Source organism: Hippopotamus amphibius, chromosome 16 (genome assembly GCF_030028045.1).
Source record: "Hippopotamus amphibius kiboko isolate mHipAmp2 chromosome 16, mHipAmp2.hap2, whole genome shotgun sequence".
Classification (NCBI taxonomy): Eukaryota; Metazoa; Chordata; class Mammalia; order Artiodactyla; family Hippopotamidae; genus Hippopotamus; species Hippopotamus amphibius.
This window is the reverse complement of record NC_080201.1, coordinates 60,381,034-60,409,032: the sequence shown is the minus strand read 5'-3', so window position 1 is coordinate 60,409,032 and position 27,999 is coordinate 60,381,034. Positions and strand designations below refer to the sequence as shown.

The following is a 27,999-nucleotide window of genomic DNA, read 5'->3' as shown; positions in this document are numbered from 1 at the left end:
CATAGAGAGACCGGAAGGAGCCTGATTCTGGGTCTCTGGAACGGCGGCTCATGGACCTCGTCGGCCACCATCCTTTCAGCCCCTACGGGTCTACTCAGCGTCTAGGGTTGGTCGCCTGGCTTTCGGCACTGGGGCAAAGTGTTTAGGACAGCGGTTTCATCGTTTGCCTCCAACAATGAAGACGGGGTTCGTCCATCAGGTCAGTGTCCGGTTTGGGGCGTGTTTCGGGGCCGGGAAAGAGCGTTGGGGTGTTTTGTTGTTGTTGAGGTTGGTGTTGGGAAGCGAGTAGTGATCCTCGCTGGGGTGTTGGATCTACCGGGGAATCCGTGTTGACAGTTCCCCGTGGCGCGGGAGCTCATGGGGTTCCGTGTTGGGACGAGAACTTGGGAGGTTTTTGCTGGAGAGTAGCGTTTGGGGTGGCTGTGGTTGGGGGAATTGGAAGTCATGTCCTCGCTGGGGGCAGCGTTTGGGGAGCTTACCGCATATTTAATTTTAGAAATGGGGTTTCTGGTCCTCTTGCGTCCATATTTACTGTATATTCCTATTAGAAGTATGTTTTCAGGTTCATCCGGACCCAAGTAATGATTTTGTCATTCTCCTAAATACTCCTCCAGTAAACAATTCTTGTTAAAATTTAGTATGTCTCGTTTTTAGTATTGGGATCACGTGTGCAGGTATTGCTATAGTTTTATGGATATTTGTCTAACATCCTGTCATAACCATTTCCATATTACAGACTCTTTGGGAGTTTTCTTTTTAAAAAAAACAACAACAAAAAACTGTTCCAGTTATGTTCCATCAGGTGGTTGTTTTGATTGAGGTAGAACTGATGTAGATCTAGGTACTACACTTTCAGGTGTAATGGATTTCCTTTAAAGTTTCCTTTAAAATCACCAGCTGTGATTTTTTTTTTTGTATGTGTCTTGGACATGTTTTATTATGTTTATTTGTAAATGGTTTACACTTTTGTTGTAACTGTAAATGGTGTTATTTTTTCCCATATGACCCCACTCTTTCTTCCTTGTTTCTTCTAATTTTATGTAATGCACAAGAGCAAAAATTTAACAGATATACTTATTTTGTCACCTCATTCCACTCATGTTATTACTAATAGCTTCAAATTGATGCCTTTATATTTTCTAGTTGAGAATTTTTGTCATCTGCAAATAATGTTGGCCAGATGTTAAGTGTATGGACTGGATTAAGAAGAACTTGCTTCTGCCTCTGACTTGGGTAGGTTAATCTCTGAGTCAAGCTTCATCAGTTGTGAAAAAAGCTGTCATAATTCCCACTTCATAACTGCTGGAAAGGTTAAATGAGCAAAAATTCTTTAAGTACAAAGTGTAGTGCCTGACACATTCTATAGTCTGAATAAATGGTACCTACACTTTATCAAGTTATCATTCTTTCTCAAAGGCTTCCACACCCCCAGCTTTATTGAGATGTAATTGACATATAACATTCTATAAATTTAAAGGTGTACAAGGTGTTGATTTGATATACTTCTGTATTGCAAAACAATTACCACCATAAGTTAGCTGACATCTGCATCGTGTCACAAAATTAGCATTTCTTTTTTGTGGTGGGAACATTGCTGATCTAGTCTCTTAGCAACTTTCAGGTATCTAGTCAGTATTATTAACTGTAATCACTATGCTGTACATTAGATTCCCATCAAAGGCTTTTAAGTTTTGCTTATCATTTATTTCTCTCTCTCTAAAATTTTCTTTAATTTATGCTGTTAGATTTCCCAATATCTTATATTCCTGGAAGAAACCATACTTGTTCAAAATTATTCTTTTAACATGGGATGAGATTTATTTGCTAATATTTTACCTAATATTTTTGCATCTAGAAATAAATAGATGTTTTGGATTTGCTTCAAAATAATCCAGTGATGGTGAGGGAATGAGTGGTGGTGTAGATAAAACGAAATTAGATTTGAGTTGGTAATTTCTGAAGTCACCTGATGGATGTGTGGAGTTTGATTATATTGTTCTTCTTTCTGGGATTTTTGTTTTTGTTTTTATTTTTTTCTTGGTTCATGAGATTTAATTATACTATTCCTTCTTTTGCTTGGAATTTTAAAAAATTTTTGTGAAAATTTATAAGTGAAACTGATCTGTACTTTTCTTTAAAAGTTTTTTTGAACTATAACATTAAAATTTAAAGAATAGACTATTACAGCACCCTAGAAGCTCCTGCCTCATCCTCATCTTCTCCCTCCTCTCCAGAGGTAATTATCCTAAAAATATCATATTAAATTTGCCTGATTGTTGACTTTATATAAATGGAATCATACAGCACGTTCTTTTGTTCAATATTTTGTTGTGAAATTCATCTAAGTTACTGCATATAGCAGTAGATTGTTTCTTTCATTGCTGTATAGTATTCCATTGTGTGACTGTACCCCAATTTATTTATCCATTCTGCTATTAATTGACATTTGGCTGTTACTGGCTTGTGGCTATTAGGAATAACGTGAGCATTTTTGTACCTGCATTTTGGTGTGCTGGGTGTATACTTAGTAGAATTCCTGAAGTATAAAGTGTACTAGAGAATTAGGATTTGGGATTGCTATATATACATTACTAGTAAGAAAAAAGATATTAAATTGTACACTTTAAATGTATGCAGTTTATTTTATGTCAATTATATCTCAATAAAAGTTCTAAAACAAACAAAAAACCATAGGTCTGTCTCAAAATGTTAACTTCTGGTAATGTCTATGGTTTTTTCTAGATTTTTATGTAATTATTTTCCATAGTTTATCTGCATGAATCAATGTGCCTACAAATCAACCACTTGATCTTTTGTTTTCAACCACTAACTAAGCTCTTATTTTTTATTATTGTCCATTTCAATTACTTGGGTTTTCTGGGTCAACAGTAATATTGTGCAGACGGTTATTTAACTCTTTTTTTCTAATATTAGCAATTGCTATTTGCTTCTTTTTTCTAATTGCATTTGAAAGCACAGTCAGACCAGTGATGAGTGAGAACAGTGATTCTTGCACCCCTTCCATGCTTCGTAGGAATGCTTACAACGTGTCACTGGCTCTCAGTTGGGCATATAATGTATTTAATGTTTGCTTTGTTTTTGTTTTGCTTTAAATCTTTTTCCTTTTTTTCTTCATTAATTTTGGAAAGAAATAAAGCGTTACACGTGCAACTAAACTGTCAACTCCAAGTCCCAACTCCATTCCTTCCTCCTAGATGGAACCACTAACTTGGAATTTTACTTTATGATCATTTTTGGACTTTTAAGTGTGTGTGTGTGTGTGTGTGTGTGTGTGTGTGTATCTACAAACAATATATAATACTTTTGTGTGTTTTAGAAGCTTACATACGTTATACTTTATATATACTTTTACCAAAGAGTTTGTTCATTATTGCTATTGTTTTTATCAGTGAGTTTTTTTCTCACAGCGTTACTGACACCAAATGTGTGGGAGTTTTCCCCAAAACCAGCCTGTTCTCCAACTCCCTGGGTATCCTACTGGGTATCCTACAGTTCACCTCAGTTCTGGCACCAACCAGCAGGAATCAACAGAGAAACCCCCCCACCCCCACCCCCACTCACAGAGGTTAAGGGCTCAGCACCACAAGACTGCCCCCACTTCAGATGTGAGTTGCAAGTCCCAGTTTGCCACCAGTACTTTTGACCAGCTGGCTATAAATTGGAGGTTTCCATGCCCCGCACTTCAGTAATTTACCAGAACAGCTCACAGAACTCAGAAAGACACTTTACTATTATCCCTCTAACCTGTTATTTACTGGCTACTCTTGACTGCCAGCCTGACATCCCTGCGCCCGTTATTAAGAAAATGCGTATTTTGTTTTGGTAACCATCCACCTGGGAACTTGACCTTAATGTCAGTTGGGTAGAAAACACAGATTAGTCTTACCAACGTTCTGTTGCCATTCTCAGTTTCACTAATGTGTTCCAGGTGTGAGCACTTGGTGTGGCTCTGATCTATTGGGTGTGAGGGAAAGTCAGTCAAGAAGCTTCTGGGAAATGTTGGGTCCTTCATCCTCCAACTCTAGAGATCTCAGTTCCAACCCATTCCTGTCTAACCACCTCTTCCTACCTCTCTCCTGTCCGTAAGGAGTTCCTCACTTGAGTGTGTACCATCTCTTTTGGGGCTGCGCTGCAGGGATACTAGACTGAAGGGCTGGGGCTGGGACAGAGTGCTGTTGGGGATGGGTGTGGTGTGCGTGTTCACCAGTATGTTTACCAATAATTACCAATAATCGGTCAGAGAATGGGCAGGGATGAGCTCTCTGGGTATGGAGGATTCAGGAGAGCTCAGGACAGTCTTTAGGAATAAAGTGCTGCCTCATGGGATGAAAGCAAAGTTCAAGTTGATCTTATGGTGTTGGTGTCCTCAGAGTGTGAGTTTCTTTTTTTTTCTTTCCGCCCCCTGCAATGTGGGATCTTAGTTCCCCAACCAGGGATGGAACCTGTGCCCCCGGCAGCGGAAGCACAGAGCCCTAAGCACTGAACTCTGGGGAATTCCCAGAGTGTGAGTTTCTAATGTGACTTCAGAGCTTGGCTCTTGGGGAGACTGATCTCGGAGGCACAATTGGGGCTGCTTCAGAGGCACGGGTTCGGCTGCCTTTGTATTCCTTGTGTGGAAGGAGCTGTCTGGGTGTACACAGGGAATATTATAAGAGCTGATTCCAAAGGCCCTGTTTTTGCAACTGTAACTGTATGGCCCCCTCACAGTATGATACACCAGGAAGTTAAGTTCTTAAAGTGCCTGAGAAAGAGAACAAGTTTGTATTGTGAGGCTGTTGGAAGAGAGAAGTGTCATAATGGAGAGAAGCAGATGTGAATTCAGATTCCCACCTTGCTGCTGAGGAAGGATGTTAACTTGGGCAACACGCTTCACCTGACCAAGCCTCAGCTTACTTGTGTTTAAAATTGGAGATAATGGGAGTTCCCTGGTTGCCTAGTGGTTAGGATTCGGGCTTTCACTGCTATAGCCTGGGTTCAATCCCTGGTCGGGGAGCTGAGATCTCCCAAGATGCTCAATGTGACCAAAAATAAATAAATAAAAAAAATTGGAGACGATGAAGAAGACCTAGGAGAGCAGTGTTGAGGATTACACAAGATACTGCTTATGACTTGTTTCGTACCTTGATTGTCAAACTAGGAAATTACCTCAGTGCAGTAAACAAAAAATTCAGACATATGTGGGCACAGGTGGTGTTAAGTTAGTTTCCAGAGCCACCATTTCTGTCCTTGATCTTTCCTGAAATGGATCTATGTGAGAACTTGGCCGTGGATAAGACCATGAGCAGGTTTTTGTTTCCCATCTCCTCTTCCACATTCATTGTCTTCCAACTTAACCAAAAAAAAAAAAAAAAAAAAAAAAGGCATCCCTCTTGCCCATTCCATATCTTCCTGTGAGGCATGACACCGTGATGTAAAAGCTTTCAGGGAGTTAAAGATTCATGAGCTATTGGGGCCTTCTTTTAGAGTGAGCCCATGTGTCAAGAAAGAGCTGTGGTCCCAGGCTCAATCATTGAATTTGCTCTTGAATCCACAGGTTCTAGTAATAGAAGAAGAAGAAGAAACATTTACATTTCAGTAATAGAAGAAGAAGGTTCCAGGCTTGGGAGATCATCGTTTCTGGTAGAAGCCTAACCTGAGATCTCTGACCAAACTTCCAGGCAGGCCCAGAGAGATAGAAGACAGAACACACCCTAGTTACGTGCCCTTTCTTTCTTTTTCTTTTTCTTTTTTTTTTTCTTTTTTTTTAGCTTCACCCCTTGGCTTGTGAGATTACAGCTCCCCGACCAGGGATTGAACACTCACTCTCGGCGGTGAAAGCGTGGAGTCCTAACCACTGGATCTCCAGGTAATTCTGACATGTGCTATCTTTTTTTTTTTACTTTTAAAATATATATGTGTATTTAATGTACTGGATTGGAAAAAAGGACTTTTATAAAATAAACATGTTGCAGGTAAACACAGGCTTCCTATACTGATGAATATTTAATTGCAAATATTAATATCCTAAATTACACTTCTATATTGAGGAGAAGCTCCAAATCCTGTTCTTTAGGAAGACATGCATGCGAGGCAAGTTATACCTTAAGAGCAACTGTTGTCATTTCTTCTCTTTCCTTGGATGATCGGAACATTTTACATGGAGTAGTTACAAAAGGAAATTTTAGACTCCATTGAATTTAAGCACAAGGCAGCTAAAATTTATCACTGAGAGTTCTAAATATGCTTATGAGTATGAATAAATAATTAAATATTAGGTATAAGGCAGATTCCAAAACTAACTGAAGTATGAAAAAAAAATGGTATAAATACCTAACAGTCAGTTAATATAAACTTTGCTTTTGAGTATATTCCAGGCTTCCTTTTCTTTTCTTTTTTTTTTTGGAGGGGGTGTGGGGAGCTGCTTTGAACACTCGGGCTCCCAGGCTTCCTTATCTGTGCCAGTGAGATCTCCTTCCTTTTCGTCCAGTGTCTTACACTGCTGGGCTCCAAGACCGTGAACTCTTTAACATTACCAAGGCTTTGATCATGGAAAGGATTTATTTTAGAAACAAAACAACTTCTTTCTTTTTTCTAAAGGTCATGGTTGTTTTTTCTACTGCTTGCTTCCTTCCGCTAGTTATTACTTTCCTGATGTGAGAAAAGCTACTGCGCAAGAACAAGCAGGCTGCTGACACACCCTTGCTTAGGAACTGGAAAAGATGACCAAGGTCCAGGTGAGGTTTGTTTTATCAATTTTATCCTTTGTTTCCCAGTGGACTTGTGGATGCTTCCAAAAACAGCCTGGTCAAATGAGAACAGGAGAAGTTGATAAAAAATCGGGAGCTGTTGAAAAATGAGTTTAGGCTGTAATCTTAAAATCAAGGCAAATTTGGAAGAGAGATATGAGGGCCCTAGGCTTTGTACAAAGTTCTTAAGGTTGGAGCCTAGGTAGGTGACTGTGTGAGACCCTGTGATTTGCCTTAGCTTTGAACTTGAGTGTGCTTTGCTTGGCAGCCATTGTAACAGGAAAAATGTGAAACATTACATGATTTGCAGTGTCTGTGAGGAGAAGGCAAACCCGTTCTTCAGGGGAAGTAAACATTTCGCTGCTCTTTGATCTGATGTGGTTTCTTTTGCTAGCTCTTCAGAGAGGTTTTGTGATAGACAGTGACCTCATTATCAGTTTTATAATAAAGGCCATAAGATGTTTCCTTTGTCTTTTTCTTGTGTTCCTCGGACTAAGCATGCCAAAGCACAGCTCAACTGGACAAAATTCTTCAAAAGCAGTGTGCCTTGGCAATAGAGCCTTCTAGTAGTCTGACTTTACCTAGGAATAAAGCCTGGATTATCCAGTAGAATGAATGGGCTGCTTGATCTTTGAGTGGTCCTCCATGAAGAAGAATTCTCTCAACCAGATTTTTGTTATTGATTTGGCAGGAGACAGCTGACATGCCCATTCTTTGCGAGTAGCTTGGTGTACAGATATTGACGAAAATTCTCCCTGTATACTTTCTTAACCCTAGGTTCAAAAAATGAAGTCAGAGCCAGCGATTCTTGGTTTGGTCTTTTGTATTTTTCATTACTCAAATGATACATGGCTATATTTACATGCAAGAGGTTCAGGCACACAGAAGTGTTTGCACCAGAAGAGAATATCCCCTTTTTCCTTTTTCTTGCCAAACTCCCAATCCAAAGGGTAACAAATGTTAATACTTTGGGTCTCCCACCAGTATTTTTCTATAACTGACATGTAAAGTATATCTATATTTACATTTATATTAATTTCTCTATATATTTTTATACGAGCCTTTCTATATGCATACAAGTGTGTATGTATACATACATAGTTGAATATATTATTAAAATATTTTCACATGTCTGGGATCATACCATATATACTATGTGAGGGCTTGATTTTTCTCCTTTAAAATCACTGATACCAGTATATTTAAATCTACCTCATTGATTTTCATGTTTGCATAGTATTTCATAGTATAGAGGTATAGCATTCCCTATGTGCCTCTGATGGAGATCTAAATTATTGATAGATTTTTCACTCTTATTAACAAAGACATTCGTACAGCACAGTGTTTTTTATTTCTATGCAAATGTTATTTTAGTACCTTTTTAGTCTGGGAGGGACTAATTTGTAGAATTCCACAGGGCTGTGGATTAAATGTTTGTGTGCCCCCAAAATTTGTATGTTTAAATCTTAAACCCCCAAAGATGATGGTATTAGGAGGTGGGGCATTTGGGAGGTGTGTAGGTTGTGAGGGTGAGGCCTTCACGAATGGGATTAATGTCCTTATAAGAGAGAACGCACAGAGATCCCTCGCCCTTCCATGTGAGAACACAGTGAGAGGGTGCCCACTCTGAACCAGGGAGCTGGCCCCCACCAGAATGCGGCTGTGCTGGCACCTTGATCTCAGACTTCCCAGCCTCCACAACTGTGAGAAATAAATATGTTTTTATAAGCTATGGTATAAGTCTGTGGTATTTTGTTATAGCAACCCAAGTGGACTAAGACACATGGTCCGTGGTATGGGAAATAGCCACAGTCACAGTGTACGTAATTGATCATGGGGAAGGTGAGCAGAACGTGTTCCTGTCCCTCTTTTCCACATCATAGTATTCCACCTCGGATTGCACTGCAATTTGTTATTACAGGCATCTTTGTCATTTGAGGACGTGGCTGTGGATTTCACCTGGGAGGAGTGGCAGTTACTGGACCCATCTCAGAAGGACCTGTACAGGGATGTCATGTTGGAGAACTACTACAACCTAGTGTCAGTAGGTAAGGGCAGTGCATGATCAGGCCACCCACACTGGCTGTTCTCTTGCTTTCTGTCCATCCCTTGCCTGACCAGGGCCTACTTCACCTATACCCCACTCACAAGACTGACCTTCCTGCATACTTGTGCCAGGCCCCAGCTACTGTTAGTTCAGAACATCTCTACTCTGATAGCTTATCATAGGGTGGTAAGGGGCATGGCTCTCTGCTGGTTTCCCTGGTAACCAATGAGCCAACTTGATGTCAGTTTCCCCTGTAACTGGTGACACACACCCCAGTCCCCACCCCCAACAAATACTGCCGGTATGTCCTGCCCATCATCTACCGCACATGGTGGGGTGTTGCTCCAGGACCTTGCTTCAGACACATAGCTCTCCCAACCATTAAACCATTGATGTCTCTGTCGCTGACTCCAGGCTCTTCCTTCAGGTTTGAAGCTAGGCAAACACAGGCCTTATAAGCCTGCGGGGTGCAGCCCAACAGACAGCATCACGTTCAGTCACCTTTTCTTTCTCATTCAGTGAAATCTGTAGGGTTTCTGGAATATCTCATGGTTCGGACTAAAGCACTGTAGGCCCTAGAGTGTATGCTCTCCCTTTCCAAGTTAAAGGTTTTTACCTTACCAAAATACGAAGGATGTGGTCCCTGAAATAGAACTTTCTGCAGTTTTCATAGATTTCCCAGGCTCATATGCTTGATGCCAAGCATTCCATGACTTCCCATTTACAGGGTATCAGGCTCCCAAACCAGATTCACTCTTCCAGTTGGAACAAAGAGAACCCCCATGGATGGTAAAGGGAGCAGCCCAGAGTCAAACCTGTCCAGGTAAGTGAGTGAAAACCAAGAGGATGGGGAGAAACGACACAAAAATTCCGATTGGTTCAGTGAAGGATTGACAATTCTGAAATGTTGTCTAGAGAACTTCCCTTACACCAGGTGGTGGCCCATGGCCCAGAAACCTGACACCTTCACCTTTCTGCATGTTCTTTTTTTTTTTTTCTGGGCTACGCTGTGCGGCATGTGGGATCTTAGTTCCCTGCCCAGGGATCAAACCTGCTCCCCCTGCTGTGGAAGCGGGGAGTTCTTTTAACCACTGGACTGCCAGGGAAATCCTACGTGTTCTTTATTAGGGCTGTTCTTCTTTGCCTGCTACTAAAGGATGATGTCTTCCTTTTTTTCAGCTTTCTGGATCTTACTGCATTTGTCTCATCCAGGACCTTGAGGTCTGAACCTGATTCCATTCCTCCCAGGAGAAGACTCCCTTATGCCTTCTCCTTTTCTTTGTCCGCAGGGGTCTCACTTCCTGTTCTTCACCTTAGCTGCTATGAGATTCGTCTCACTACCTGTTCAGATCACTTTGCACTTAGCGCTGCTCCCTACCTCTGCAATATCCCTGCCCCTTTTGAAAGGGCTCTGGTATCCCTCCCTGACAATCCACCTCACCTTCGTTCATCTGAAAATCACACACACCTTGTCTCCCAGGGCACCTCTGTCTACTAATTTACCCTCTGCTTCCTCATCTTTCAGATTCTGTTTCTTGTTTGTTTTTTTTTAATCTTGTATTAAAAGTTTAATTCATTCTCAAGGCCTAAGCTTTCTGTTCTCTGCTGGAGAGTCCTAAATTAACTCCTGCTAATATCTGACCTGTACCCTAATCCTCTGTGTGTTGCGGGGCACCAGGGCTGCTGCCCTATGATGTGCTACTTCCTGTACATGAAACCAGAATCCTCCTTTCTCCCAGGTAATGTCTTCACCATCAGAGTGTGAAGATTTAAGCTCTCTGCACTCTGACAGGTATTCCTGAGATATTCCCACCTCTCTATAGTCTCACCTGGCCTCTTCTGTATTTTGCCTGCACCCAAGATAACTGTCCTATGAAATCCTTTTTCCTTCAGCTTCTTGAAAGAGATCATTTTTCCTTGTGGTGAATCCTTTTCCTCCATGTGCATTTTATTTAGGTTCTGCCATACTGCTGTACACCCTGGTGCCTGGTCACCTTTGAGTTGCCTTGAGTCTTTCCTGTTTACTCTGCTCTATGTTTCTGAAGGTCTCTGCTGTTCCTATTGAATTTTGTCGTTTTGAAAAGGCCTTTTGGAAATTCCACACTCTCAATCCCCATGATGGCCATGATGATATAGACTTGCTTTGTCCCAATTCCTGCATACATTGGTTGATTTCAGTTTTTCTTTTAGCTCCTTTTGAGGTTCTGGTTGTATTCTTATGTAGGGAGGACTTGAGAAAACGTGAAGAGTGAGAGTTGGTTGATAAAACAAGAGGTCCACATTTATTTATTGGGGTTGAGAAGATAAGAACCCAGCCAGATAGAAAGAGAAGTATTGGGGTTATGGTAGGAAGAGGGTCAGAAGGAGATGTTCCGGGAACAAGTGACAAAATTACTCTAAGGAGGAGGAAGTGATCTGTTTTACTGAATGCTACAGATGATGTCAGATAACCCGAAGACTAGCATCTGTGCATTTGATTATGTTACATTTTTACATCCAGATACTGCCTTCTTTCACTTTGCTCTTTTTTCTGTCCGTGAAGTTCCAGTACACACTTGGACCCCCCGCTTTCCTGACTTCCTATCTGTTTTGTATTTTCATTGCACTAACTCAGTCCTGATCGTGTATTTTATTGTATTGTTTTACTGGTTGCTATGAGGCTTTTTCCATATAGAGGAAAGGGTCTATATCTTATTCTTCCTTACTTAGTGTAACCACAGAGTAATTCACTGACAGTATCACTTGCAGCCGTTCATCACATCTTTCTTGAAAGCAGGTTTGATAGGCCCCCTCCCCCCCCACCCCAGGTGCATGGCTTGCAGGATCTTAGGTCCCCAACCAGGGATTGAACCCTTGGCAGTGAAAGCGCAGAGTCCTGGACCTCCGGGGAGTTCCCAAAGCAGGTTTGGTTTGGTTGCATTTTGGTTTTAATTTTGTTTTTTTCCTCAGGGATGTGTGTAAACTATGTGGGAGCCTTTTCCAACTACAGGCTTCGTCTCTGGAGTTTTGGCTTCTGATTTGCTAGATATGGGGAGTGGCTGGAGCCTATGAGGTATTTGAAAGGCTTGCCAGGCAATTCTGCATTAATCCCCGTTGTTGAAGAACCACCACGCTAATGTGCCCTGAGGGAGATGCAGATGAAATAAAAGACAGAAATACCTTCCAAGTGTAAAAGTCTCTGTTGGAAAGGGTTAATGTAGGTGCATAAAATTCTAAAATTGTTAGCATTTGATTATGAGGTGTAGACAAGGATTGTTTTATAAATCAGAGAAAACTGAGCTTTGATAAAGTGTTACTGAGAGGATAAAGTGTGCTTATTTTGAAAGCATAATAAAATAATTTCTGCAAGAAAGAGAGCTGGGTTTTAAATAAAAATGTTGACAGAAGGCCTTGTGGGTTAGTAATAATGTAAAAAGAAGACTTTGGAGATGGAAATAAGGAAAGCAGTGTGGGAGATTCTTAATAGATTGGCCTGTAGGAGACTGTCTGTAAGGAAATGGCTGATTACTCTGGGTTTTATGTTAATAATTGGCTTAGAAGCTGTGATTTTTGGTTTTGTCTTGTCTTTTTTGGCTAATTCTAGAGAGCCTTGCGTGATAGCTGGATGGTAACATTGTAACAATGGGAAAACACAGCTTGGAGTTCTAGGAGGAATGGAAGGTAAGGACAATGAATGTTTTTGTCCTGAATGGGAATGATTCTTCAGAATCTCTTCATTGGTGAGTGACGGAGATGATGTAGGAACGGAGATTAAGGTAGAATCTAGCAGTTGTGGAAAGTAGAAAATTTGGAGATAAGTATATTAAATATATTATAATCATAAATATAGGATATGATGGTCTATATCTTTGCTGTCCAGTGTGTTGGCCACTGGCCACATGTGGGCTACTTAAATTTAAATTTAATTAACAGTAAAATTACAGCAACTATACTCTAATAAAAATTAATTTTTAAAAAAAGGAAAATTACAGATTTATCTCTACATTCACTCTAGCCACATTCAAGTGCTCAACAGCCATACATGGCTAGTGGCTGCCAAATTGGAAAGCACAGATACAGAATGTTTCCATCACTGCAGAAAGTTTTGTTAGGCAGCTCTGTATACAGTTACAGTATGATTGAAGAAGGTGGTATTTCCACTAGTTAGTACATGGGACCTGGGTAGCTGGCCCAAAGACTTATTTTTACTTATTTATTTATTTATTTATTTATTTATTTATTTAATATTTTTGACTGCGTTGGATCTTCGTTGCTGTGCGCGGGCTTTCTCTAGTTGTGCCAAGTGGGGGCTACTCTTCATTGCAGTGTGGGGGCTTCTCAGTGCTGTGGCTTCTCTTGTGAAGCATGGGCTCTAGGTGTGTGGGCTTCAGTAGTTGTGGTGTGTGGGCTCAGTAGTTGTGGCTCGTGGGCCCTAGAGTGCAGGCTCAGTAGTTGTGGTGCACAGGCTTAGTTGCTCTGTGGCATGTGGCAAGGACTTATTTTTAAATTTCATATGGATATACATGTGTCTAAATATGTTAGATCATGTGAGGTTGTATCACACCTAATAGAAAGTTGGAGTGTTAACTACAATATTACTATTAAATAGGTGATTGGTGTCTTAGAAAAGTTTAATTTTGGTGTGTAGTCGGAATGACTAGGGAAAGATTTAGTAACAAGGAGATTATTGAATATTTTACCTCAGTAATCTTGGAATCAGATGCTATGGCTCCTACCTTCTGATTTTCCAGTTCCAACCCTTTGTTACTTAACCCATGTTGCTTATTTGTTTGATCAGCATAAATATGGTTTGATGTCTCTGGATGGGCTTTTCTTCTCCTCTGTGTATCCCTCTCCCCAAACTCTAAAACCTGAAATGCGCTTGTCACGGGCACTCCCCTTTCTCTACTCATTCTTCGTAAGTTATCTCATCTAGTTTCATGCAGTCCAGATATTTAAATAATATTTATATACTCATGACTTAAAATTGTCACCTTAAGTCTAAAACTTTCTCCACACTCATAGATCCAACCGGGTACATCATATTTTCTCTGGAGTGTGTATTAGTCATCTCAAATCTGATGTGTACCTCACAGTGGAGCACTTGATTTCCCACAAATGCCAAACCTATGTCCTTATTCTTCCTCATCTTATTGAGTGGCTCCGGCTCCTACACAGATGCTTCAGCCACATGTTGAGCAACTGTCCTTGATTCTTCCCTTTTCTACCTCCAGCATTCCTTCTGATGGTGAGTCTTATCTTTCCTTCCTCTATACTTATCTTTTCCTCTTCCATTATATGTACTTTGCTTTTGTACATTGTTTCATCTCCATGGTAGTCATCCATTGCCGAGGCTACTGTTATCTCTTGCTCGAACTCTACCATAGCCTCCTGTGTGTTTTCTCAACAATTTCATTTCTCAGATTCATTCTCCATATGAGTCATGTGACCTTTTGGAACTGTCAATTCAAAACATGTTGTACTTCTGTCAAAAAAATTTTGGTTGCTTGTTGCTATTCTTTTTAGCATAAAATCCAGTTTTTAGCAGTCTACAAGATCTAAATGCTCTCGATTCTGCTGACCTCTCCAAACTTATCTATTTCTACTGCACTCAAGCTCAGGATAGTCCAAGTATGCCAGCCTCCCTTATGTTTCTTGATCATGCCTAAGTTTATTTTTTGCCTTTGGGTTTTTCCATTTTCTGGAATAGTCTTCATCTAGTTATTTGGATAACATTGCTTCTTCTTTTTTTTTAATTTGTTTATTATTATTTTTGGGAGGTGCATTGCAATGGCTTTTCTTCTTGTGGAGCATGGGTTCTAGCTGTGTGCAGGCTTCAGTAATTGTAGCACGTGGGCTCAGTGGTTGTGATTTACGGGCTTTAGAGTGCAGGCTCAGTAGTTGTGGTGCATGGGCTTAGTTGCTCTGCAGCATGTGGGATCTTCCCAGACCAGGGATCAAACCCATGTCCCCTGCACTGGCAGGCAGATTCTTAACCACTGCACCACCAGAGAAGTCCACATTGCTCATTCTTATCTTGTGATGTCAGCTTAACTTTTTTCTCTTAAGGATGACTACTCTAAGATTGACCTTCCACCACTGTATCACCTCCTTCATACCATTTTTCACATTCTGTAATTTTCTTACTACTTTGATTACCTCTTGATTCTTGCTCTTTTTCTCTCTCATTGCTAGAATGACAGCTCCAGGGAGACAGAATATATTAGTCAAACTATAGTGACATGCTAATTGTAATATTCTAATATATTATTCCAATATTCTAGTATATTCCCAAACACCAACCCATTCAGGGTTTGCTGGATGGATGGATCCATCCCTTCCTTCTTTTTTTGTATTCCAGTCACAGTGTGGTTCTGTTTCTACTTCTGTCCTCATTTTGTGAGGTTCTATTTGGAAAGCAGCCCATATTATATTTATTTCTTGTAGACTATCCATAATTGTTTCTAAAATAGCTGTTTTTCCTTTTGTAATATTGTCATCTTTTCACAGAGCATAGGATACATTTCCATAAGGACATTTCTCTTAGACTGGGATCTTATAAGAGCTAACCCAAACCATGGCATTTTTGTTCTTTTCTTTCCCCCTAAAATTATCATGGATGTTTTCATTGTTCTTTTTCCTAGAAGAAATATGGGAGATTGACCCTATGCAATGGCACCCAGAAAACCATAACAGGATTAAAACTTTGGAAAGATATCAGCAAAGTTATGCACTTGGAAATAATTTCGATTTATGCAAAAGTCTTGTTCCTTTAACACAAAGACACAATAAGTTTGGCCCACATTGTAAAAGTTTGAAATCACATTTAGGTTTTGTTATCAACAATAGAAGATATGCAGGAAAGGATTCTGATGAGTTCAGTGGATATGGGAAATTATCTGTCTACCTCCAGCATAACAAAACTCTTACTGGAATTAAATACTATGGTCATGTGACGCCCAGTAGCACTATATCAGAGCTCAATGACCATCAAAAAACTTACCCAGGAAAGAAACCACACACATGCAGTGAGTGTGGGAAAACCTTCTCCAGGAAGGCACAGCTCATTAGACATCAGAGAACTGAAAGAGGAGAGAAACCCCATGGATGCAATGAATGTGGGAAAACATTCATGAGGAAGATTCAGCTCACTGAACATCAGAGGACTCATACAGGAGAGAAACCCCATGAATGTAATGAATGTGAGAAAGCCTTTTCCAGAAAGTCACAGCTCATGGTCCATCAGAGAACTCATACAGGAGAAAAACCCTACAGATGCAGTGAGTGTGGAAAAGCCTTCAGCCGGAAGTGCCGGCTCAACAGACATCAACGCTCTCATACTGGAGAGAAACTATATGGTTGCAGTGTGTGTGGGAAAGCCTTTTCCCAGAAGGCATACCTCATTGCACATCAGAGACTTCACACAGGAGAGAAGCCTTATGAATGCAGCGAATGTGGAAGAGCCTTCTTTTTTAAGTCAGACCTGACCAAGCATCAGAGAATTCATACGGGAGAGAAACCGTATGAATGCAGTGATTGTGAAAAAGCCTTCAGAAGCAAGTCAAAGCTCATTCAGCACCAGCGGACTCACACTGGAGAGAGACCATATGCCTGCAGTGAATGTGGCAAAGCCTTTGCGCACATGTCAGTCCTCATCAAACATAAGAAAACTCATTCAAGAGAGAAAACTGTAGATTCCCTAAAGTTGGAGAAACCTTCCTCAGGGAGTCATAGCTCTTTATGCATGAGTGAACTCATACAAGAGCAAAACCCTATGATCACAATGCCTGTGGAAATGTCTTCTTCAGGAACCCAGCCCTTAATAAACATCAGTGAGCTCCTAGGGGGCAGAAACGTAGTGATTGTCGACCAGCCTTTTCCAAGAAGTCAAGCCTCAGTAGATAATCGGGAATTTACACAAGGAGTAAGGCTCACAAATGCAGTGACTGTGACAACCCCTTCACTAATAAATTATGTCTTATATGTTACAGATATTGTGTAGGAAAAAAAAAATCCGTGGATACCAGAGATGAGAAAAAGCCTTGAGCAAGAATCCTCCCCACGTTCATTATGTGTCAGCTCAGGACAGAAATCCTGTGGATGCAGGGGTTGTGGAGAACATTTCTGTGAGAAGTTAGACTTAGTAAATATTGGTGAGATCACATCAGGAAGAAATGCAGCTCTTGTGGGGAAGCCTTTTCCTAGAGGTGATATTGCAGTGGATATCAAAGAATTCCCACAGGACCAAAAGCTTAGGAAAGAGTGTGATGGTTTTTAATGATAAATTGTACCTTATCACTTGTCAGAGAAGCATAGAAAGACAACTCTAGAGGCGCAGAAGGTGGAAAACATGTTTAGTAAAATGTGGAAGAACTCATAGAAAAGAGAAATTCCCTGAAAGCAATAAAAAATGGAAATGGAAATTCTGTCAGCAAACTAAGTCATGTATCACAGTTTTACCTTGGGAAAGTAAGAAAGAATTCTCTAAATAAAGGAAATCTTGGATACTGAGAATTGCATTGTGTAGTGAAAACCTAAGAATATTATGAATGTAGAAGTACAGCTGTATTAGTTTCTCATGGCTACTGTAACCAATTACCACAAACTCAGTGTCTCATAACAACACAATTTATTTTTCTGGAGGTCTGAAGTCCAAAATGCATCTCTCTGGGCTAAAAGCAAGGTTGTTGGCAGGGTTGCATTTCTTTTTGGAGGCTCTAGAGAATCTGTTTCTTTGCTTTTCCAGCTTCTAGAAGCTGACCAAATTCCATGGCTTGTGGCCCCTTTCCTTCCTCAAAGCCAGCAATGGTTGGTCAACTCCTTCATCACTCCAACACTGATTTTTCTGCCTCCTCCTTCCATGTTTAAGGACCCTTGTGATTACATTGGGTCCACCTAGATAACCCAGAATAATCTTTTCTTTTTTTTCTTTTTTGCTACACCATGTGGTACGCAGAAGCTTAGTTCCCGAACCAGTGATCGAATCTGCACCCCCTGCAGTGGAAGCAGAGTCTTAACCACTGTACCGCCAGGGAAGTCCCAATCTCCCTATCTTAAAATCAGCTAGTTAGCAATTTTAACTCCATCTGCTACCTTGTGTCCACTTTGCCTTATAATATAACATATTCATAGGTTCTAGACATAAAGATGTAGACATCTTTGGGAGGCCATTATTCTGCCAACCAGAGGCCATCCTTTGGCACCCAATATTTCATGCCCATCCTATGTGCAAAATGGATTCACTCTATCCCAACATCTCCAAATGTCTCAAGCTGTTACAGGACCAACTCAAAGTCCAAAATCTTGCCTAAAACTGACCAGCTCAGGAGTGCCACATCTCATCTTCTAGATCTCATGTTGATGAGTCTCTGGGTATAATACATCCTGAGGCACAGTTTCTCTCTGTGAACCTTTAAAACTCTAGAAACAATTTATATGGCCCTAAAATAACTTAATTCCATCTTCTATCTTAATTCCCCTTTACCATGCAACGTGACATATTTACAGAGTCTGGGAATTAGGACATGAACATCTTTGGGACTTGCCATTATTTCACCTACCACAAACAATTAGATTTCAGAGAATTTACACTTTGATAAATTCCTACCTAGCCCTTAAATAAATTTGGAAAAGCGTGTTCCCAGAAAAATAATTATCTAAAGTAATTATGATCTAAGTACATTAACCTTTGTTCTTTAATCAGAGAATCTTACACTGATTGTTAGATGTCAACCCCGTGGAATGCTCTTGAAATGTGTAAATCAAATTATCAGCACTGGAAAAGAACTCTTAATGTCCTAAAGGAATATGAGATTTAGGCAGCTGGAAATACTGCCAAACATACGTTTGTATCTATTCTGAAATTGTACAAATTAATATATCCACATATATCATAATAAACCTAAATCCTGACCAATATTTTTCACAGCCAATTCCAACAACTCCCTTTTCTTCAACAGTATAATGTATGTCTCCTCCCACCTTAAGTAACAGCAACAGCAACAAAAGACAATACGTGAATGGACTTTTTCAGTTGTTGGATAGTCGGGAGCTCATAACAGCTGTCTCTGAGAGAAGGAAAATGAAGTGAACCTTATGATTGCCCCCAGCTTACTGCCTGGAGAGAGTTTCCATTCTGCAGTGTAGGGAGGAGGAACCCCAAAGATCTCAGCAGTCTCCTTGGATTGAGATGGAGTTTAGAGTTAGTGGAATTCAAGGTGGCTGAAATCCATGGGGTGGATGATAGGAGAGGAAGGAGCTGTGCCCAGAGAGTGAGAGAGTTCCAGAGTTCTAGAGAGTTGCCTCACAAGTTTTTACATTGTAATCAGCACATATATGTGAGTAAACTCCCTAGGCTGGAGAAACAACCGCTGGAAATGAACAGGCAGAACCATTCTTGGAGCTTGCACAGAGTTGGGAATAATTTGTGTTTCCACCAACAGGAATGGAAACACCTCCTTAACATTTGGAGACTCACAGTGGAACTTAAGAAGAGCATTGCCTCAGTTGGGAGGCTCAAATTGGATCTAGAGTAAAGGCTCCTCTGAATTCTTGTACCAAAACATAATGCAAACCACTAAAAAAACAAACTGTTTCTAAGTAATTTAACTGCTTCCCGGGACAAAGCCCAATAGTATTTAAAGGAATAGGAAGCAGTCTATCAACCAGTAATGTAAAATTCACACAGTCTGCCATGTAATCAGCCTACCCAGGTGTGGAAAGAAGCAGGGAAATAAGACCCATAAAAATGAAGGAAAGTTGATAGAAACCCAGAAAAAGAAAAAAAAAAAAAACACAAAACATAAAATAATTTAAAAAAAAAAAAAGAAACAAAAAATTTAAGAGGAAAAAATATAATAAATAAATAAGACCCAGAAATGACATGGGTGATAGAATTAGCAGAAAATTATGTTAAAAACAGCTATTATATATGTTATATGTGCTCAAGAAGGTTGTGTCAAGTGAATTATAGAAATTATAGTTTACTGTAGTATTCTCTCCGCGTGAGGAAAGGGGCAGATGAGGCCCAATCTAGGTGCTGGAGCCCCTGTTCCCAGGGTGTTCAGCCTCCCAGGAAGGCGTCAGAAGGAAGCTGTCGCCATCGGTGAGGACCAGGTCCCATGAGGTGAACCAAACCCAGCTGAATTCAGAAAGTATAGTTCAGCCTTTGACTAGACCCTCTCCTTTTTTCTGGGGAACAGGCACCTGTTTCTGGGAGGTACAGTTTAGGATTCCTTGTCTTCCTGATTAGGAGCTGGTGTATCTTGGCTGTTTGGTTGCCTCAGTGGTTTCTGGGACATGCAGTTCATTTGCCTTCTACCATTTTTCTCTACATGAGTGAGTTCTACCTGGGTACAGCCATGTGAAGGAGGATACCTACCAGAACCCCAACCAAAGGCTGCTGAAGCTTCTCTCTCGCTGTCGGAGGGAATTGGCCTTGTCTGGGTTGATTCCGAGCCTGTCTACTGGCTCAGGTCCAAGTTGGATCTTGGTGGGTTTGTCCTGCTGTGTGGCCTGGGAGGGAAATGGATCCAGAGGTGGCCTGGGTAGGTAAATGGCTCCCGGGAACACCTTGTTGTGTGGGACATCTTTGCCTTCATTCCTCCTGCTCTAGGAGGCCAGATGGATCCTGTGTTGGGGGCCTGAGAGAGGAATTTGAGTGTGTCCTTTAGGGTGTCCCATCCTGGCCTCCTCTTACCAGCTCTGTCACCATGAACAGAAAACTTCTGGGACAATGTCTGTCATGCAGTGCCTTGAGGACTCAATGAGCAACTTTTAAATAGTATTATTGTTATGAAAGGGAAGAGGATTTAGGCAGAAAGAAATTTGATTTGCACATTTTAGAACCTACAACCGTGGAGTTCAGATTTACAAACTCCACCTACTTTGTCTAGAACTTGGGTTTCTAGATTCTAGAACCTAGTAGACCTTAGAGAAATCCAGAGTCAGTCACTTCACCACAAGTTGCCTGGTGCTGATCTTGTTACTCCAGGTTCCCACTGGCTTTCTCTGTGTTTGTATGTGTGTTAGGGTAGAGAACTAGAAATTCCTAGGTCATAAATGGGCTGGTTAGTCTGATCTCTGAAGGGCTCCTTTTGTCAATCCCAGACTTGTGTGGGTTTTTTTGTTTGTTTTTTGTTGTTGTTGTTTTTTTGGCCGTACCTCACAACATGCAAGATCTTAGTTCCCTAACCTGCGCCCTTGGCAGTGAAAGCATGGAATTCTAACCACTGGACTGCCAGGAAATTTCCCCCAGCCTTGTGCTTCTAAGAATTTGTCCTTCATTGAAAGCGAGGAGTTGACTGATTGAAATGTCCCTCCCTGAAATGTCTCCTTTATCCTTGATGAGAGATCTTTTGTCAGATGTTCAGAACCAGAAAAAGACAACAGACTAGACCATGCCCTAAAAATGCTGATGATTTGCTAAGAACAGAAAAGAATGACTAAGGCCCTAGTGAGATTTTCTTTGTCTCTCTATTTTGCCTTTCATCCTCCTGGATTTGTAGATGCTCATAAAAATATCCATGAAATGGAAGCATGCACATTTCTAAATTCAGAATTTGAGAAAAAAACAAACCATAAAATCGAGATTAGGACAGAGGTAGAATGGGGAAATGTAGGCCATAGGGTTCACATAAAGGAATACTGGTGAATAAATTTGTAAGAATTTGTGATATACTTAAATTGAATTACAAGTTGTTTTAATGTCTGTGGTATCAGTAATGTGTCAGTTTTCTGTTGGTGCCAAAACAAATTCTCACCAACTTTTAGCAACCAATAGCCTTTCCTTTTTCAGTTGCTCTAGCTTCCAGAGAGCCTCAAGATACTGAACTTGAGCTTATAGACAGTAGGTTCTCAGTCCTTATTCTGTTCCCAGATGGAAATTAATGTGCTTTCACCTCCATTAGATCTTTAATCTGCCAAGGTGAAAGTGTGTCCGTTCCTGAAACATTTTGTGCTCTTCCTAGACATCCCCCACCAAGTCCAGTTGTAAGTGTCCAAGTCTTTGTCATTTCCCATGAACAGGCTATCAAGCTACCAAACCAGATATGATCCTTAATTTCGACCCTGGAGAAGAGCCATGGAGAGTAGAAGATGAAATGCAGTGTCAGTACTTTTCAGGTGAGTGAGCAGCTGATAAGCAGTAAGATGGGAGACCTTGAAAGTAAAGTAGTTGGCCACGAAGGGTTGACCCTTCCAAATGTGTTTAACAAGGCTAAAACTCTGAAGGTCGTTACAAACACCTAAATCATTGGCAAGGCTCTCTTGCTTGCTGTTTCAAGGAAGATGTGTGTCTTTTTCTCTTTTTTGGTTTGATTCGGTGTTCAGTAGAACATTATTTTCTTTGCAGCATTTCCAGACTTCCTCCTTTTCTTCTGCTTCCTCTTTTGCAGTGTCACTTCCTGTTTTCTCCACATCTCTTGTTTCACCTCTTTTACCTGAAACAATTCTTCCAGTTAATACAGCAGCACCTTTTATCCTGGGATAAGGAAGTTCGGTCCACTGTGCAGGTGGCTTTCTGTGGGCCATGTGAGAATGTATCAGAGCGAGCTAGAAGGTGGGAATGTTGACCACAGTGGTGGTCTCTCTAAATATGATATTAGAGCTTTGGGAAGATTCATTTTCTATTGCTTGCAGAATTAATTAGAGAAGAAAGAATCAGTAAGATAGGATAACTACACTTTAAGTGAGAAGTTGAGGATCCTTTATTCTAACCTGCTTCCCCCAGATATTTGTTCAAGACTTTAGTTGGCATCTTTCCTTTATAGTCATGGTTTGTATCTGAAGGGTGGACTTTCTTCATGCTCTGGGCATCTTCTAAAGTCTTCAGAGTTGCAAAGCATGAAACTTCATCTTTGTCTGTTTCTACAATTTGTTACCAGTGTAATTTCATTAAATTTCATGGCCTTAACGATACTATTTATATGCTGATGACTCCCAAATTTCTGTCTACAGACCAAACCTTCCCTTATCCTTATATAGTCACCTGGATACTTCCTTTCTGCACTTGGAGATCTTATACCTACCTCAAATTCATGTCACTTTTTATTCCTCTTTTCACTCACACCACATATTTAATCCATTAGCAAGTCTGGTCTTACTGTCTCCTTATATCCTACGGGCCTCCACTCTTTTCTGTAACAATTGTTTTCACTCAATCCTCCATGTCCAGCATTTTTTGCCAAAATTATTATAGTTTTCTTGAAAATATTCTTACTTCTTTAATCTTGCTTCTCTCTATTCTCCATGTAATAACCAGATGATTTTTTTTATTTTACTGTTTTTATTTATTTATAAAAAGTAAGTAAGGAAAATCAGTGTCTCCAGCTGCTCTCCCCCAAAGGTCATGAATATAAACTTCAGAAACATCTGGATTTTTGAAGACATAAGGTTTTGACAGTTACGTGGATAGAAAAAAAAAAAAGGGTTTGGGAAGATAAACCATCACATAGAAGGAACAGTCTTCTGAGTGGGAGGGTAGAGAGAAAGATCTGAAGTATATAATCTACGGAAAATGCTATGTGACATAGCAGATCACAACCACAGTCCACAAGCCTAAAATAGTATTTATGTCACAAGATTTAAGACCTTGTGATAACACAACATTGTAAAGCAGTTACACTCCAACAAAGATGTATTTTAAAAAAAAGACCTTGTGATACATACACACAAAGGATGACATTTTTAAAGTGAAAACTAAGACATCTCTCTCCTACTATTACCTTGACTGGCATCCTGTTACTATTAGTATAATATCCACACTCCTTTCAGGGTCCTCCTACATGTGAGCATTTCCTGACGACTGCCTACATTTTTGTTTACTTCTTTGTGTAAAAATGTTTGAAGTATATCACAGTTAATTTTTACAATCAGCGCACTGTGTAGCCAGCATTTAGATTAAGAATACCAGAGTACTGTGCAGGATGCCATTGTGTGAATATGAAACAATTTATTCATTCTGCTTTCAGGCCATTATGAGTAATCCTCTTATATAGGTTTATATAAATGTCTTCCTTTATTTTATTTTTTTTTCCTTTGGAAAATATTTATTTCTAAATAGTTTAGCCTTAATGTGAAATCCCAAGATTATAGACAAATTTTATGCACATTGTTTTTGCAAATTCCCTCAAGTGGTAATATTTTACCACACTTGCTTTATCACAGTCTGTCTGTCATCACACACACACACACACACACACACACACACACATAGAAATACATATTGTTTTCCTGAACTCTTTACCTCTAAATACTTAAGTGTGTCTTTCCTAGAAACAAGGTCATTTTAAAAACAAATAGAATACAGTTATCAAAATCAGAATATTAAATATTGATACAGAACTATTAGCCAGTCTACAGAGTTTATTCAAATTTTACTGATTGTCTCACTAATATTTTTTATAGTAAATGAAAAAAAAAAACTTTTGTGGACCTTTGCTTGCTATCTTGCTCATTCTGTCGTGGGCACTCTGGCTTTAATCTAGATGTCAGAGCTTGCTAATTATGGCTCAACTTCTTTAGGCAAGAAACTATATGGATGCAGTGAAAGTGTGGTGAATACTTGTAAACCACTTGTGACCATGCCTCAGAAAACTCATGCAGGAAAGAAATCCCATGAATGCTATGATTGTAAGAGAGCCTTTCCCAGTAAATTAAAGCTAATTACTCATCAGGAAACTCACACAAGAGAGAAACTGTATGGATGCAGTCAATGTCAGAAAGCCTTCATTACAAAGTCAGCGCTCACCTATCATCAGAAGACCTGTCACAGAGAAGGGAAATCCTACGGATGCAACAAATGTGGGAAAGCTTTTCCTTGGAGGTCAAAACTCACTTTACATCAGAGGACTCATTCAGATGAGAGACCTTTCAAATGCAGAGTATGTGATAAAGCCTTCATGGTTAGGACATATCTCACTGTGCATCAGAGAACTCACACAGGAGAGAAACCATACAAATGCTCAGATTGTGAGAAAGCCTTCTCAAAAAAGGCTCAGCTTGTGATTCACCAGCGAATTCACACTGGGGAGAGACCATTTGGATGCAGTCAGTGTCAGAAAGCCTTCATTACAAAGTCTGCACTAATCTATCATCAGAAAACCCGTCACAGAGAAGGGAAATCCTATGGATGCAACAAATGTGGGAAAGCTTTTCCTTGGAGGTCAAAGCTCATTTTACATCAGAGGACTCATTCAGGAGAGAGACCTTTCAGATGCAGAGTATGTGATAAAGCCTTCATGGTTAGGACACATCTCACTGTGCATCAGAGAACTCACACAGGAGAGAAACCATACAAATGCTCAGATTGTGAGAAAGCCTTCTCAAAAAAGGCTCAGCTCATGATTCACCAGCGAATTCACACAGGCGAGAGACCATTTGGATGCAGTCAGTGTCCACAAGCCTTCATCCAGAAGTCAGATCTCAGTAATCATAAGAAAACTCATCATGCACTAGGGAAATCGCATGAATGCAGTGAATGTGGGAAGGTTTTGTCCTCTAAGTCAACTCTCATTATACATCGGAGAACCCATACAGGTGAGAAACCCTTCAGATGCAGTGCATGTGATAAAGCCTTCACATCAAAGGCACATCTCATTGTACACGAAAGAATTCATACAGGAGAGAGGCCGTATGAATGCTCAAATTGTGAGAAAGCCTTCTCCACTAAGGCACATCTCATGATTCATCAGCGAATTCACACAGGAGAGAGGCCTTATGGATGTAATGAATGTCAACAAGCTTTCATCCAGAAGTCAGGTCTCACTAACCATCTACAAAATTGTCACGCCAGAGTGAAATTGTATGGATGCGGTGAATGTGGGAAGGTTCTGTCCTGTAAGTCAACTCTTGTTATACATCAGAGAACCCATACAGGTGAGAAGCCATTCAAATGTAGTCTATGTGACAAAGCCTTCACAGCTAAATCCTATCTCACTGTACATCAGAGAATTCATACAGGAGAGAGACCATATGAATGCTGCAATTGTAAGAAAGCGTTTGCTACTTTGTCTACTCTCATTGGTCACCAGAGAACTCACACAGGAGAGAGGCCCTATGGATGCAATGAATGTCAAAAAGCCTTCTTTCGGAAATCAGCTCTTGTTAATCATCAGCAAACTCAGCATAGAGGAAAGTCCTCTGCACAATAACTGTGGGAATGTGAGAATCTACTCAGAGAACTCATACAGAACAGAAATGCCATGAATGCTCTGATTATATAGACCCTTCTGGAACTCCTATAGGGAAGAAACCTTATATATGGAATGAAAATTGTACACCTTTCATCTGAAGATATCCCCTCATACCTTAGGGATCTCATCAAAAAAGAAACTTTATAAAGGCAGCAATTGTCAAAAGACTTTATTTGAAAGTTACAGGCTATGCATTTAGGAGGCAAAAACCTGTGGATGCAGAGAAAGTGGGAAATTATTCTTTTTCAAGTCATATTTGCTATGTATTATGGTATTCATTCAAGAGAGGGACCCTACAGTTGCAGTAAATGCAGCCATGTTATGATAATGAGAGTATTCCCTAGAAAGTCAAAACTCTTTGAACATTTCATACGAGAGAGATCCTACAGATGCAGTGAATGTGATAGTCTTCCCAATTAATGCATAATCTTCCTTACATCAACAAACTTATATAAGAGGAAAGCCTTGTTAATGTAGTAAATGTTAGTATATCCTTCATATAGATGTCAAGACTCACTAATCATCCACAGATTCATATAATAGATAAATCTTTTTGAAACAAGGAATATGGAAAGTGGCATATTAAACACCAGGTATTTAATTCAGGGAAGAATCCAATGGATATAGTTAAAGTCTGCCTTTGGCCACCAAATTCATTGCACAGCAAGAAAGAAATGCCACAAGTTGCAGTGATTGTCAAAATGCTTTATTTACAATTCAGAGCTCCTTAACTGCCCACTAATTTTCATAGCAGAAAGACCCTATTCTCAGACGGGGATAATTTCTAGATTCAGCGAAGGTATAAAATCCTTAAGGAATCATATCTGTATTCTACTCCAGTAAACTCATACATTACAGAAATACTGTGATTATAGTCACTGAAAATGCTTTCTGTGGAGGATTGGATATCATTAAGCACCATAAGCTCTTCAAAATAGAAACAATTTGCTCCACGCAGAGATTTTATGAATGTGGCAAAAGCATCAGTGATAAATTATATTCCATTTTTGCATTTCATGAATTTGTTTCTTCACATCTGACTGTATCTTAAATTGTGATGCATGTTACAGTCGATGGAATGTCATCATTTCATTGTTAGGGCTTTTCTACATTTGATGACATTCTAAATTTGAGTAAGTAAGCTTGGAAACTATCTATAGAATGAAATAATTTTATAAAGGTTTAATATAATTGTTTTAGAAAGGGTTCCAGAGAATATTCTACTACAAATATTAGCGATTTTCACCACAAATACAATGCTGTTTGACTTATAGAAAAAAATCAGAACACGGTAAAGATCAGTTGATTTCAGCCACGGTTTGTGGGGGTTATGTTGTGGACTATACACTACATAAAATGAACTTTATTCAATTTTATGTATTAATTTAATTTTTATTTTTGTAATTACATGAAGGAATATAATTTTTAGGGTTTAATAAATTCTCAGCTTAGGCATAGAATATTGAGTAATACAATCTAATATAAATAGAAATGTTCTATTTCCTTATAAATCAAAATGTCTTATAATATGTAATTTGACTCATTAATAAGAAAACTTAAGAATTATACCATAAGTTTGTTGTCCTTATTTTTACTGTCTTTTGTAATATTTCTGCCAACTGTGATGATACGTCACTTCTTGAAGCCTTCATTTTTCTAGGGGCTTATTTTGAAATATCCAAAGATTATAAAAGATTTACATACAGTATTAAAAAACAAGCAGCACATGAGACTGAAGAAGGGAAAAACTCTGTATGGTGAGTTTATGTGTATGTATTTCCAGCGCTGCCTGCATTTCTGCTAAACACTGCTGGAGGTCTTAACCAACACAGCATGACAATAATAAAAACTAAAGGGTTTAGGGGCTTCCTAGGTGGCACAGTGGTTAAGAATCTGCCTGCCAATTCAGGGGACACAGGTTCGATCCCTGCTCCAGGAAGATCCCACATGCCTTGGAGCAACTAAGCCCATGCGCCGCAACTATTGAGCCTGTGCTTTAGAGCCCGTGAGCCACAACTGTTGAGCCCATGTGCTG

General features: G+C 39.9%; 1 protein-coding gene across 4 annotated transcripts; it reads left to right on the top strand.

The window, feature by feature from the left end:
* Positions 1-63: 63 nt before the first annotated feature.
* LOC130838946 (zinc finger protein 577-like) lies at positions 64-27,400 on the top strand. Of its 4 annotated transcripts, XM_057712680.1 has the most exons (8): positions 64-199; positions 1,144-1,233; positions 5,769-5,866; positions 6,638-6,734; positions 8,668-8,794; positions 9,521-9,616; positions 21,799-21,894; positions 24,295-27,400. In XM_057712680.1, exons 4-8 carry the CDS (start codon positions 6,720-6,722, stop codon positions 25,920-25,922), a joined length of 1,962 nt encoding a protein of 653 aa, XP_057568663.1. In that variant the 5' UTR covers positions 64-199; positions 1,144-1,233; positions 5,769-5,866; positions 6,638-6,719; the 3' UTR covers positions 25,923-27,400. The 4 variants fall into 4 exon arrangements, with proteins under 4 accessions (XP_057568663.1, XP_057568667.1, XP_057568666.1 ...); XM_057712684.1 differs by lacking the exon at positions 24,295-27,400 and having other exon boundaries at positions 21,799-22,510; XM_057712683.1 differs by lacking the exons at positions 21,799-21,894; positions 24,295-27,400 and adding an exon at positions 15,420-17,277 and having other exon boundaries at positions 66-199.
* The last annotated feature ends 599 nt before the right edge of the window (positions 27,401-27,999 follow it).

Excerpts from the sequence above, each read along its gene's own strand:
- LOC130838946 (XM_057712680.1), top strand. Across the intron at positions 8,795-9,520 it reads CTACAACCTAGTGTCAGTAG|GGTATCAGGCTCCCAAACCA; the intron begins GTAAGGGCAGTG and ends TCCCATTTACAG. Across the intron at positions 21,895-24,294 it reads GCAGTGTCAGTACTTTTCAG|GCAAGAAACTATATGGATGC; the intron begins GTGAGTGAGCAG and ends CAACTTCTTTAG.